This window comes from Pleurodeles waltl, chromosome 8 (assembly GCF_031143425.1).
Source record: "Pleurodeles waltl isolate 20211129_DDA chromosome 8, aPleWal1.hap1.20221129, whole genome shotgun sequence".
NCBI classification, from domain to species: Eukaryota; Metazoa; Chordata; class Amphibia; order Caudata; family Salamandridae; genus Pleurodeles; species Pleurodeles waltl.
This window is the reverse complement of record NC_090447.1, coordinates 1,390,127,056-1,390,141,637: the sequence shown is the minus strand read 5'-3', so window position 1 is coordinate 1,390,141,637 and position 14,582 is coordinate 1,390,127,056. Positions and strand designations below refer to the sequence as shown.

The window sequence follows — 14,582 nt, the reverse complement described above, 5'->3', positions numbered from 1 at the left end:
GATCAAAGATACTAATCAATAGGCACCACGTTTTACCAAGTTTTAGGCAGTGCCAGGTCCACTGCCAAGGTTAATGGGTCACCTTTCAGTTACTGATTTCGTTTTAGGGTGTTAACCCAGTGCTAAAGACATGATATTGTGCTCAGAAAACATTAATAGTTGTTAAAATAACAAAATAGTGAAATAGTACAGCTACAGGTAGTGCTGTGTTAAGCCGTATAATATGTCTTTAGATGCACCATTTTTCAACCATGCGAAATAATCTGTTCCTTCACTGCTCCAAGTCCTTCTTGTTCTAAAGCTCTCTTGGATGATGAAAAGGACTTCTTATAAGTGCCTTCTGTAATTCTAATTTTCTTTTAATTTGCTGTTACAGCATGAGGGCTCTTGCATTCTGCAGAAACTATGGAACACTTTTCCTCATTCTAAATTTTACAGCAAGTATGTAATTTTTACAGAGCATTTTAGGTGACAATCATTTTATCACTTGCCCAGTATAGAACACTACTCATGTACTCTGAGCAAATGTCAATACTTCAATAGACATTTCAGGTGTTAATGTTCCTTCTTTAGGAAGATGGGTTGGTTGGCTCATTCGCCACACCTTGCATCATATTTTAGGATCCAATGGAAGGATGATTTTCAACAGAAAGTTTAAAATCAATGTTTTATGACAACCCATATGCATTAGTGTTGTTGTTTGTTCTTTATATCTGCCCTTACATGGCACTCAACTATCCCATATACACTTCCAGTGTTATAGGAGGTTGCCAGTCATTATGAAATTAATTTGTTTTCTGTTAATTCAAAGGTAAAATACCAAAAAAATGAAATTTCCAACTGACCAGATTGCTATTGAGAGTACTAACCACTATTGATGTCTGAAGCACATGCACATTTTACACAGTTAAATCTTGAAAGTAAAAAAAACACTAATCTTCTGCATTAACTTGCTTAGTAAATGCTGTGCGTCTTCTCAATACTCATCTACATTTGAACGCTCTTCACACATTTACTTAACCATTTGCTACATTCTGCACAAATCTTTCACAGCAGGTTTTGCTTGTGAAATTGTTGTTTTTGTTTTCTAGCTGATGAATTATTGTAATTGTCAGATCTCCAGTAGTTAACTATGGGTTTCTAGTGTATGATTTGCATAATAGCAGTAATCATGGCTTTTGAAGAACTGAGTATTACTGTCAGTCATTTTCACATTTAAGATGTACCAATTGTTTCCTCACACAGGTAGAAAAGATTTGACCAGCAGTTCTGACAAGGCTTCCTTTCTGTCCTTGGTTTGTGACCCAAGTTACAGCGAGAGCAGCAGTGATGCATCTCACAGTGACATAAACCTTTCCAGGGTCTCAACGAACACCAAAGATCACAGTTCCAGGGATAGCACTAGTAGTAGCAAGAATAGTAGTCTTTCCTGGAGAGAGATGCTGACTCGTGAATCTGCCTCGTCTCACAATACAGGTGTGAAATTGCTGATACACAGAAGTTCAATATTTTTTATGTATTACATAGCTGTGTTGTTTTCAGTCCAATTGCATTTCATATGTTGAGTGCATGCACTGTCAAACTGAATCTTCAAATTCAACATTTACTGGGCTCCAGGTAGCATAGCATGTCAAAAATATGTTGTATTACATGGTACAGGTTGTTCAAACACGTTCTGTGCTGTTTGAGGTTATATTCATTAACATGTTGTGGCCAGGAAAATGTCATAGCTTTCCTAAGTAGACTTGGAGTTCTGCTTTACACTCTTATACAGAAGTGTTCATGGGGTTACAAAATTACACATGATAATTAACAACATTTCTGCAGTTGGGATATTCTGAGTATACATTCATGTTTGGAAGAGTGACTAGGGCAATGAAACAGGCAAAAGGTTGGATTTAAGACAGGGTTTCAAAGGTGACAGAGCAGTGAGCTGGTAACTTCAATATATAAGGGTAGTACATACTTAAAATACCAACAGTGTGAAGAAAGTATTCAGGGATGGGCAAGAGACTAGAAAAAGGGGAGATGAAGAGACTGTGTTGAAGGGTACTTAGTGAGAAAGATTATAATTGCTGTACCGGTTGGTATGGAGATAGCCCAATACTGGTCCCAGTAGCCAGATTTAGGATTGCCACTGACTAAGTATGTCATTGTTTCAAAGATTGCTTTTATGTCCATTTCTCCTGTAGATATTCTTTAAGTCTGGTAATGGTTCCGGCCATTGTGGTTCAGAGATATCGTTAAATCTGTTTATTTTTCAAAATAGTTCAACTTGAAAGCTTACACCATATTTAAACATTCTTGTTGTGCATTGTTAGAAATTGTGGCTGTAGTTGGCAGAGGTCTGCACTCTGTTCAAGTCGGGACCACAATCCTAGTCAGGGCAAGTAAGATACACACTAAAAGTTTACCTTGCTTTGGTAGCTCGGCACATAGCAGTCAGGCTAAACTAAAGAGACAATGTGTAAAGTATTTGGACACACACACAGTAACACAATGAAATCACCACAAAAGGACTCCACACCAGTGTAGAAAAAAAGCCCGTATCTATCTGAGTAAACAAGACCAAAACAACAAAGATCCAACATACACGAGTCAAATTATGATTTTTTTAAAAAGATTAAATCAAAATGCAGTTCTTAGAAGACAATAGCTCCAACTGGGGCTATCTGGTTGTGCTGGATGGGTGCAAATCCCAAAATTCAGTCTGACTGCAATGGCGCCCGATCCGAATGCAGGAGTCACGCAGACCCACTGACAGTACCTTGGTTGCATTGGTGCCAATGCTTTGATCCAAGGAGGGGATGCGATGCACTAAAGTCGATGCATCGTTTCCTGATCGGGCAATGTTGCTGATGCATCGATGTCCAGAAGTAATGTGTGCCGGTCTCGATGCATCAGTGCTGCATCAGCCTCGTCGGGGCTGTGTTTGAAAGTCAGGTCGCTGCGTCGTGCATTCAGCGAGCGATGTCCTCGGCTTTGGTGCAGGCAGAGGCAAAGTGTTGCTTCTGCAGCAGAATGCATCCATTCCAAATGACGCACCAATGTCAATGCGTCAGTTCTTGTTTTGCAGCACCACACTCACCTCCGGGAGACTAGAACTTTATTTGGCACCACTTGGCAGAGCGTAACTCACAGCAGAAGAGCCCATGTGCTGGTAGCAAGATGCAGGTGAAGTCTTTGATATCCCTTAGACTTCAGAAACAGGAGGCAAGCTTAGTCAAGCCCTTGGAGAAACTTTAGATGGCAAGATGTAGAGAGTTAAGTCTAGTCCTCTCACTCCCTGGCAAGAACCAGCATGCAGCAGACCAACACATCAGAGCAAACAGCAAAGGGGCAGTCTTTCCTGACAGCACAGCAGTCCTTCTTCTTGGTAGAGTGTCCTCAGTCCAGAAGTGTTCTGAGTAGATGGTGTCAGAAGCCCAGTACTTATTCCCAAAAAGGCCTTTGATGTAGGGGTAACTACAAAGGAGTTCTCTGAAGCACACAAGGTTCCCTTTCAACCCAGTCCCAGCTCCAGACTACCAGTAAAGGGTAATCAGCCCTTTGTGTGCGAGCAAGCCACAACCTATTCAGATGTGTGAACTGCTTCTCCCTCTCCCTGCCCAGTAAGACTGTCACACCTAGCCCCTCCTGTGTTGTGGCTGTCTAGAGAGTATGCACAATTGTAGGAGTCACCTAAACTCAGACATGTATTCCGAGACAGGCTAAGGCACAGAATGGTTAAAGTAAGAAAATTTCACTTTTCCAAAAGTGTCCTATTCAGACCCGCAATTGGAAAATATGCTTAAAAGATGTTTTAAGGCAACCCCAAAACTAGCCTATGAAAAGGATGATAGGCCTTGCAATAGTGAAAAACAAAGAGTTTTTCACTATCTGTGTAGGAAAGTAGCCTCTTTCTAGCTTGGTTACCCCCACTTTTTACCTGTTTTATCAGTGTGTTTGACTCTGTTCACTGGGATCCTGCTAATCAGGACCCCAGTGACTGTGCTCTCTCCTCTAAGTTTGGTTGCTGGTAACTTTTTCTCCCCCCAATTGGCATACTGGTGCCCCAATGTAAGTCCCTATTATATGGTACTTAGGTACCCAGGGCACTGGGGTTCCAGGAGATCCCTATGGATTCTGCCACCCATGAGGAGCCCGTGCAAAGGGTTCTGCAGGCCTGCCATTGCAGTCTGTGTGAACTGGGTGCACGCACCCGGTTTCACTACAGGTCACTTCACCAGGTCACTATAAGTCACCCCTATGGTAGGCCCTCTCAGCCCAGAGGGCAGGGTGCATGTACCTGTTTGTGAGGGCACCCCTGCACTAGCAAAGGTGCCCACACAAACTCCAGCCCGATTTTACTGGACTTTGTGGGTGCGGGGACGCCATTTTATATGTGTACTGGACGTAGGTCACTGCCTATGTCCAGCTACATAGAGGTAACGCCAAACCTGGGCAGGTTTGGTATCAAACATGTCGGAATCCTACCCCAATACTGTTGCAAGTATTGGCAATACGATTCCATGCACTCTGGGGGCTCCTTAGAGGACCCCCAGCATTGCTACCACCAGTCTTACATGGTTTTCCAGGCAGCCCAGCTGCTGCCACCACTCAGACAGGTTTCTGCCCTCCTGCTCTTGATCTGATCAAGCCCAGGAAGGCTGAACAAAGGATTTCCTTTGGGAGAGGGAGGTAACACCCTCTCCCTTTGGAAATAGGTGTGACTGGCTTGGGAGGGGTAGCCTCCGCCAGCCACTAGTTTTGCTTTGAAAGGCACATTTGGTGCCTTCCATGCATAAACCAGTCCACACCGGTTCAGGGACCCCAGCCCCTCCTCTGGTGCGAAACTGGACGATGTATTTATTTATTTATTTATTTATTTATTATTTTTTTGAGTTCTCATCTTCTACTTTTTTTAAAACTTTGCTTTACTAACCAGCATTGGCAAATCTAAAAGGTGAATAATATTTGTTCTGCCAATATTTGTTAAAATAATGACATGGATAAAACGTTTACTGAGGTTTTCAGTAGCTTTCTTAGCATCTTACTTATTTACTTTATTGTTTTGTGATTTAAAAAATAAAATCTTTATTAACTCAGAAGTACGAGTAGAGGAACTCTTATCTCTTTCAGTTGTCCTTTCCAGTAGACATGTGATTGGGTTAGAAACTGTCAGGACAAAAGACATTCCTGTGTTCTAGGATGACCTTTATTGTCCTGTCTCATATGGCTACAGTTAACGCATTTCACCTTGACCCATGGAAAGGCATGGAAAGTGAGTTGCATAATCTGCAGCAGTCTGTGCTCTGTTTTCTGCAGTAGACATACTTTATCTCCTGCCCAAACACTTGTAGTTTTCGAATCAGTATGAGGTGGTCTCTGGGAAGTTATGCCTTTGTTTTTTTTGCATTGGCATGACGTTAAGAGCTGGTTGACTAACTGTATTACTGACATCATTCTTCTTTAAACAAGATTTTATGGTAATACCAGAACAGTATTGAAAATTCCCCATGTTCACGTAGACAGTGAACAGTAACTCCACAAGGTCACAGATCTCACTAACCAGGTGTCTACCAGCAATGCCGTGCTCTTTGACTTCATTGGTGTTGCTATGCTCAATAGGGATGTGTAACTTGCTCTAACCAAAAGAAAACGTTACGCATCTGTTTCTATCTCCCTGATAAGCTTGTAACAAAGCTAAGCCCTTGCACATTTTTTTTGCTTTGTTTTGTTGCACTTTCATTTGATATTGAGGCAAAAATGTAACCAGCAATATGAATCTTCTCTAGCCCGAAATCAAGCATAATTTGTAATCCATGAGTCTCCGCAGGGTGTTTCAGAGCAGTTTGCACTTGCATAAGAAACTTAAAGCATTGGCATGCACACTTTGCAGGTAATAGTGGTCATGGGCTGTTGTAAGTATGACTTGAAAGCTAGACTAATGTTTGAGTGCAGTTTTGAAGCAGAGTTGCCTTTTTCCATTGAGTTGACTTTCTAAAACTGAGTAGCAGCGGCCTTCCATGGTTGAATATATCAATAAAGGCAGCTGTTAACGTTTGTGGATCTATAAATATGTGTTGCTCTTCTTTACAATCGTTCTTATTGGATTTTAATGTGATTTTCACTTTAGCCCCATCTGAAGAGTCTGAACCGGTTCAGTGCGCGCCCAGTTATTCTGCTGCTGTAGGAGTGGGAATCTTGAACCACAATACAAATTCTAGACCTAATAAGGTTTGTAAAAATCAAAACTGGAAAAAATATTTGTATGTTTAAACATATTGTATGTCAAAAACATTTAGATGGAAACTGCTTTACTCTTGTACGAATTTCTTCTAATTGACTGGTAAGCAAATAACGTCACATAGGAGCACATGTAGAACCTGTAATCATTGTAGTTTAGTTTTTAATTGTAGATTAGGAAGCAGTGCTATCTTTGTCAGCATTTGTGCCTATGTGATGGAACACTGAGACTTGCTTGAACATTCATGGGTGTTATAAGATTTAATTGTCAACGCTGAGCTATTAATGTTTGGTTTACACTGAGGGCCTGATTACGACCTGGGTGGAGGTGATTACTCCGTCCAGTCCGCCGTGTTAGAAGTTCCATAGGATATAATGTAACTTGTAATACAGTGGGTGGGGATATCTGTCAGATTTGGGACGGAGTATTCCCCTCCGCCAAGGTCGTAATCAGGCCCGAGTCTTGTCTCAACATGTGTTAATCTGGTTGGCCTTGTGGGTAAGGCTGCCAGCATGCGTGCTTGTTTAGATGTATGAACCTTTTCCTTTTATTTGCAAACTGAGCAGTGATGAGGTTACTTTGAAGCAGAGTTTTCGAACAATGATGGTTTCTACACTTGAACTGAGCTCATTGCGTTCTCTGTTTCATCGCTTAATGTGCTAATGTAGTCAATCTAAATCAAATTGTTTTATCCTTGTTGCAGGAAATGCCTTGTCTTCCATTGCCTGAATTTAATGAATCATCTCACTCAGTGGATGCATCCAGTGACTGTATTTTTTCCACAACGATTTCCACTGGAAGCATTGTAACCAGTGAAAAGGCAGATTCAAGTCCTGGTGATACAGGTTTGTGTCTTTATTTCTTTTAAACATATCTATCCAAAACGTTTCATAACAGCCGCGCACTCGGGAAATCAGAAGTAAAAATGTGTTTATTTAACACATAACGCGTTTCGGCTGGCAAGCAGCCTTGATCACATGTGTGTGTGTGTGTAGATATATATATATATATATATATATATATATATATATATATATATATATATATATATATATATATTTTACAATATGCTGCGATCCTTAATATAAAATGTTAATGTTTTACTAAAGTGACTCAGTGGGGCAGCGGTGCAGGTTAAAACACTTTTTGATCCACCTGTGATGCAATTTGAATGTGTTTCCACTCGTTGGGCAGCAACATACCACTATTAGTGATCCATTGTGAACTGAGAACCTGCAGTTGTGGTTGTTGCCATCCTTACCACCTCAAGTATGTATGTATGTATGAAAATTGTGGCAAATCATTTGAGCCATTTTCCTGGCTCATAGCTGTCAAGATATTGAGAGAAAGAAAGATGTAGCGATAAAGATATATTTATATATATACAACATTTCTTTTAATTCTACAGTCATTTAACAGTCTAGCCTCATATTCTCTTAACATGTGTTCTGGCTGGAAACGTAAATGTATGACTTTTGTAGAGAGAACATTTTCTCTTTGTCATGCAATTCTCCGCCTGGAAAATTGAGTTCCTCTCCTTTGTGGCAAAAGCCACTCCTGAATTAATGCCACTCTCCTCTGCCTACCTCTCACTTTTGAAAATTAGTTTCAAACCTGGAAAATAAAAACTTTCCTCATGTGCCACAACCTACATCTGGTCAACTTATTTCATGTGCGCTGCCCACCTCACGTGCCTTGGATGGAATTCAGCTTAACTCGCAATTTCACATCTTACCATTTCTGCCACTACCGATAAGTGAACCCTTAAAGCAGTGTTCTAAATTGTGGTCTACTGTTAATAGGTTATCTGCTCTGTGATCCAAAAAGCAGTCATTAACCACATTCGGTTCATTTTAGTTTATTCTTTGAGTCAAACATAAACATGGAGTGTGTATGCTTCAGCATTTTACCTGGTTCCTTTGCTAGAAATCAGTTTACATCACTGCACTCCCTTTTGAGGGTGGCTCCCCCTTTAAAACCATAACATCAACTTGATAGATTTTTACTATTCTTTATTTTCTAAGCTGGGTACCATTTGGGTATTTTGAGATTGGGCTTCAACCACTCCAGGAAATGGTACAGATGTTACATACATTTCTTTACGATTAAATGCTTGCCGTGGTGCCTTTATCCTTAAAAAGTATCTAATAAAAAAATGGCCATACCGTCAGACTAGTTCTTCAAGTGATAGTCACAGTTTCAAGTTACAGGGCTCCACACAACTTCAGGTCCAAAGCAGCATGTCCCGATACAACTTGTACAGGAGTTTCCTTTATCATAGCACCAGCTCCCTCAATATGCAGGGCTTTATTACTCTTCAGATACAGGGGAGAGGATTCCCATTGGCTGAAGAAAATGTCAATTTGTCCCTATTCTGTTGTTTTTCTTCTAGGTGAACACTCTGTTTCCGCTTCTTGGATCATGTACAGCATTCAAGTCCCAAGAAAGGTGGCCTCACAGTAGGCCAACTTTTGTGTAGACCTGGATATCTTTAATCCTTGTGGTGTCAACAAAACACTATTTTTATAAACCCTCAGTGAAACTTTTCAGGTTCAGTGCAAAGCAGAAGTTAGTCACTCCAGGGTGTTCCAACTCACAGTTAGCTGACTCACCTTTCTTAAGCAGCTCTCTGACTTAAGAGACTGAGCATCATTTCTTAAAGGAGTCCCACTGGTCTTATTGATAAGTACATCTAATCAAATCAGGCTACACTACGGTCCTAAAACTATCTCAATTTAGTTTTTACAACACTGATACATAACCTGCATTAGCTAGCAAATATAACCTTGAGTACTGTAAATAAAATTGTTTAGAGATTCAGCACTTGATAGAAGTTTGTTACTCCTAGCAAAAACGTATCTAAAAATCAGGTATCACAGTCTCCTTGAGGAATTTCTGGGCATCCTTGAGGAAAAGATATTCATGCTTACAAAACGATGCCATTATTTTCGTAAATCCTGCTTCACTTGCAAGTGTGCAAGCAAGGTTGTGCCTTTAGGAAATGTGCAAATATACAACTGTGGTCTTTCTGGTTTCAGGGTGTACTTGAGCCATAAACATTTGCAAACATATTCTACGCCACCTAAAACTTCAATTTACTACGAAATGCCATCCAGATGTTATTTAAACATATTAGCACATTCATGGTTATTTACATGGGCTACACAGGAGTACATTCACACAGGCTTTGAATGGGCAATCTTATACCTCATTTTGTTTAAATATTGGTTGTGACCTTTCAGTTGGTCTCTCATATCTTTCCTTTAGGTGCATGTACACATTGTCTCTAAATCTGATCACTTCCAAAACTGAATTTAAATTTGGCTTTCTCCTTCCATCCATCTCTGCTTTTGCCACTCCAGTGCATCCATAAATAGCTACAATTCTTGCATAACTGTTTATCCCCCCTCCTGCCATTGACTTCTAAATGCACATTCCTCACCTTAGAATAGTTCCCAAAGTATCAGACTTGATCCAGAAAATCTTGAGCAGTGCATCTGCTCACCAGTAGGTGGCATCAGCTGGCTTTGTGTCACTGGCATCTGCTCCAGAAGTGACATACTTGGTGTCTACATAGGCACCACACAGGCGCACTGACATCCATTCCTTTCTTTCCACACCTACAGCATGGATCTAGGGAGATACCTCTATCATTTTTGTATTAACTTTTTGTCAACCTTCTCTTGAGCTGTGCTTCCAATGTGCTAGAGGTATCTCTCCAACCAAACCCACAGGGTTTAAACTGTGTGAAGAATGTCACGGAGAGGTGTCTGTTTCTGACCTAAACTTGGTTTGCCGGTGGTCGGGCCATGATCACAAGGCCTGCACCAACTGAAAGTCAATGCATCTTAAAGCTCTTCACGAGTGGGCGATGAAGCTCCTGGTGACGTGGAAGAAGAAGATTCTGTTAGTTCCAGAGGGAGATCTCTGGCCTCTTCATGAAGCCAATCCCACAGACGATCGTCATCCCATTCCAGGTCTTAGTCATCAAAGTCAGGTAAGTCATAAAAGCACAAGAAAAAGTTGTTGAAGTGTTCTTCGACTTCTCTTAGCAAGCGTTGTGCTTCTAGATCCCACTCCTGCACTTCACCCATGGAGCTGCAGCTGGGTCCACTTAATGCTTCCCAGAGTTTCCCAGAGCTGGAGCAGCTCCTGCCCAACTCAGAGTTCCAAGGAGATGCCATGAATTCGATCTTTGTGCTACCGCCTCCCTTTACAACGCCTTTGGGACGCACAGAGCTGAGGGAGCCCCTACTTGATTACTGTTGACTGGTTTGCCCATGGCGCCAGCTGAGCCCTCTGCATCAGCTCCATGATCTGCAAGTCTCCGGCACTGGTCCCTAGACCATTCCTAGTCCCAGTCTAACCAACGCCATCCCTAGTGCCATAGCCATAATTGATGAGGAACCTATTTTCCTCTCCGTCTCCAAAGCGGTGCCAACTCTACACCAATTACACTGGCACTATCCATATCACATCAACCCACCTTTGACTTACCACCCCTGGACAGACCAGCTTTTCTAGACAGAGACAATGATGAAGAGGGTTATGGTCTCTTGGAAGAGGACTCCTAACAAGAATAAAATTGGTATGGGTAGCTGGGTGCACCAGTGGCTTGGGCACCTCTATTGACTCTGGCCTTTTTTTTTTTCCTCTGGGCCCTGCCACGAGGAAGGTGCATCTTTTGCAATGGTGATGCGCAGGACACCTAAGGTCCTTGACCTACAGCTACCCTCTATCGAGGTCAAGACCAACGTCTTGACCGAGGTGCTTGAACCAGGGGGTAAGCTCTGCAGAGCCTCTGCTCCCCTTAAATGAGGCCCTCACCAATGTTCTCTTCTGTTCTCCCAGGGAGTCTGAGCTCAAACTCTGTATGCAGACTCCCATGCACAGAATGATTGCCCATCAGCATTGCCCTAGCCCAGCTTTTTGACAGTTCCTACCTATTTGACGATATGGCTGATACAGTGCTCAAACGCTTTAAGAAGAGCCAGATCACCACAGATTTGTGGGACTTTCAATGGGTTCCTGGCAACAGTACTTTCGCCCCTTTCATGGCCAAGGCTGGGGCTCCCATGAGGGGCTGGAATGCCAACTTTATTCTGCAGGCCAGCAAGCTTCACAGTTCTTTTTTGGCTGGTGGCACAGATTCCACAGAGGACGCGGGGCCCATGCATTGCATACGGTCCAATCCCCGCCCCTTCGGCAGCTGCAGCCTCAAAACCTCCTTATTGGGTCCTCAACATAGCACACCCATTATGTTGGTGTCAGAATTGGGCACGATCTGCCCGAATGGCAAGCAATAAGCTCTGACAAGTGGGCATTCCACATTGCGCAGGGGAGGTTATGCCCTTCTGTTCCTGGAAACCCCGCCAACCTTGCCACTATACACCGTACAGCTGATGGAGGGTCATCTCTTATTGTTCGGTCAGGAATTGAAGGCTCTACTGGGGAAAGCAGCCATTGAGAGGGTGCCAACATCAGAAGTAGGACATGATTGTTATTCCAGCTACTTTATGGTACTGTAAAAAGACAAAGGCTTCTGTCCTATCTGAGATATCCGCTCTTTCAATGTCTTTATATGGAAAGAGAAATTCAAGATGCTCACTTTGCCTCAGGTCCAGTGTTCTTTGGGTCTCATAGACTGGATAGTAGCATTGGACATCCAGGACATGTATTTCCATTTCCTTGTCCTGCAATCCCACAGCCATTACCTGCGGTTCGCGGTAGGTCAGGAGCATTTTCATTTAACTGTGATCCACTTTGGCCTCACCAGTGCCCTTCGGGTGTTCACAAAAGTGATAGGGCTAGTTATGGCTCATCCTTGAGGGTCAGGGGTTCAAGTCTTCCCCTACCTCAACAACTCCCTGTTGAAGGTGGGCTCACGCCAGGCAGTTGTTACGCACCTCTAGGCTACAGCACATTTTCTGCATTTGCAATGGTTCACTAACAACATGTTGAATTAACATCTGACTACTTCTCAGAATCTCCCTTTCATTGGAGTCTTAGTGGACACAGTGCAGTTTCATACCTACACTTCACAATAGAGTCCAGGACATGATTCCCAAGTTTCAACTTCGGTTCTGGGCTCCGGTGAGAGTGACTCCTGGATAGATGACCTCCTGCATCTTGCTGGTGAAGCATGCCAGGTGGCATATGCGGGCTCCGCAGAGGGATCTAAAGTCCCAATGGGCTCAGCACCAGGGAAATATTTCCTGTCTGATCCAAATTTTGCTGGAGACTGCATAAGATCTTCAGTTGTGGTTGTTGAACTGTGATTGGGTCAACTGCAGACTCCTCTCCCTTCCCCACCTACAATTGATGGTGGATCACTACTGGGATGTGTTGGCCAACTGGAGGAGTTGAAGACTAGAGGACTCTGGCCTCCGACAAAAAAGATGCTCCAAATAACCTTCTGGAGCTGCGAGCTATTTGCTTGGCCTTTCTCCCATCCATCAAGGGAAGGCTGGTTCAGGTGGCTTGTGGTACTGCAAAAAGCAGGGAGAGGTGGGGTCGCTAACTTTGGACATGCAGAACCTGGTGGGACCTCAAAATATCAGATCAGAGAAACTCAGTCCTTGCTGCCTTGTGGATTCAAAATGACCACAGCAAATACTTCACTTTAAATGGCACTCCTTATCTGTTCTAGCGGAAGTAACCTCCTGCTAATGAAGGCTACTGGTTGGTCTAGGCCCTCCTCATTTAGCTGGTCTAAGACTGCCCCCATTCCATGCTCTGAAGCTTATGCCTGTACAATGAATTCTTTGAAATAATCAGGGGCCCTGAGCACGGGTACTGTGCACATGGCTTCCTAGAGGCAATTAAAGGCTTTCTGAGAAGCATCTGTCCAGATTACCAACCTGGGTTGCTTCTTAGAAGTCAGCTGAGTTAAGGGGGCAACAATGGTGCCAAATGCTTTAACAAATCTTCGGTAGCAGCCATGAAGTCTAGGGAGGCTCTTTTCCGTTTGGGTTTTAGGTGGTTGCCAGGCCACATTGGCTACAATTGTGTCCTGGAGGAGCTCCACCTTGCTACCCCCTACAAGGTGTCCCAAATACACCATGGAACCCTTCCCAATCTGGCAGTTGCTGGCCTTGATTGTCAGGCCTGCCTGTTGCAGGGTCTGAAGCACCTCTGAGGTGATGCAGGTGTTCTCCCCAGCTGGCACTGCAGACAGCAATGTCCTCTAAGTAGGTGGCACAGAAAGCCTCAATATCTGCCAGGACCCTATTAACCAACCGTTGGAAGGTGGCAGGGGCATTCTTTAAGCCAAAGGGCATCACCCGAATTGGTAATGGTCTTCAAGGGTTGAGAATGCTGACCTCTCTTTTGCTCCCTGAGTCAAGAGGATCTACCAGTACCCTGATGTTAAATCAAAGGTACTGAGGAATTTGGCAGGGCCTAGCCTGTCAATTAGCTAATAAGCTTTGGGAATGTGGTGTACATCAGTCTTGGTGACATAATTGAGACCTCTGTGGTCCACGTAGAACCAAAGTTTTGGTTTTGCACCCAGTTGGGTGGCCTTTGGTACCAGCACCACGGGCTGGACCAGGGATTGCTAGAGGATTCATTCACCCCTAAAGCTTGCATCTTGGAGAATTCCTCCTGAATGCTAGCTCTCACCTTATCTGACAACCTGTAAATTGTGTTCTTTACAGGGACACTGTCTCCTGTGTCAGTGTCATGGACACACAGATGTGTGAGTTCAGGGGTGAGGGGGGACAATGAGGCAAACTGTCCCAGCAGCTACTGACAGTTAACTTGCTGCTCTAAGGTCAGGGTGGCAGACAGGTTGACACCCTCTATTGACCCATTGTGTTCCTGTGCAGAGAGGAGGTCAGGGAGAGGCCCACTCTCCTACTCCACACCCTCTTCGATCACAATGAGCAGGCTCACTTCCGACCTCTCAAAGTCAGTCTTTAATTGTTGATGTGGAGCACCCCTTTGGGGTTCCTAGGGGTATGGAGGTCCACTAAGTAAGTGGCCTCCCCCTTATGCTCCTTAATCACGTATGGGCCAGTTCAGCTGTCCTGGAGAGCTCTGGCCTCTACTGGCTCCATAACCCATACTTTGTCGCCAGGTTGAAACTCCTGCTGAGTGGCCTTCTGGTCATACCTGTGTTTCATTACCTCTTGGCTGGCTTTGAGATTGCTCTTGACCTTTTTCCAAAGGCAGTGCATCTGGTTCCAGAGGGCCAACATGTAGCTGACCACATCATCTGGGGGTTCCTGGGAGTTTTCTCCCACCCTTTCTTGACACTGCTCAGACGTCCCACGACAGACACTGCTCAGACGTCCCCTGACAGAACCCTACTCCTTTCTGTGGCATCTCCCAAGTAGGTGAAGAGAAGGCA

At 43.6% G+C, this 14,582-nt stretch overlaps 1 protein-coding gene across 3 annotated transcripts in view; it reads left to right on the top strand.

The window, feature by feature from the left end:
* Window positions 1-14,582, top strand: part of CEP295 (centrosomal protein 295) — a 541,368-nt gene that overhangs the window by 336,738 nt on the left and 190,048 nt on the right. For all 3 annotated transcript variants that reach the window (XM_069202438.1, XM_069202439.1, XM_069202440.1), the window contains 3 exons: window positions 1,246-1,476; window positions 6,119-6,219; window positions 6,933-7,074. In XM_069202438.1, coding sequence (XP_069058539.1) covers window positions 1,246-1,476; window positions 6,119-6,219; window positions 6,933-7,074 — 474 coding nt within the window. The remainder of the gene's footprint in view (window positions 1-1,245; window positions 1,477-6,118; window positions 6,220-6,932; window positions 7,075-14,582) is intronic.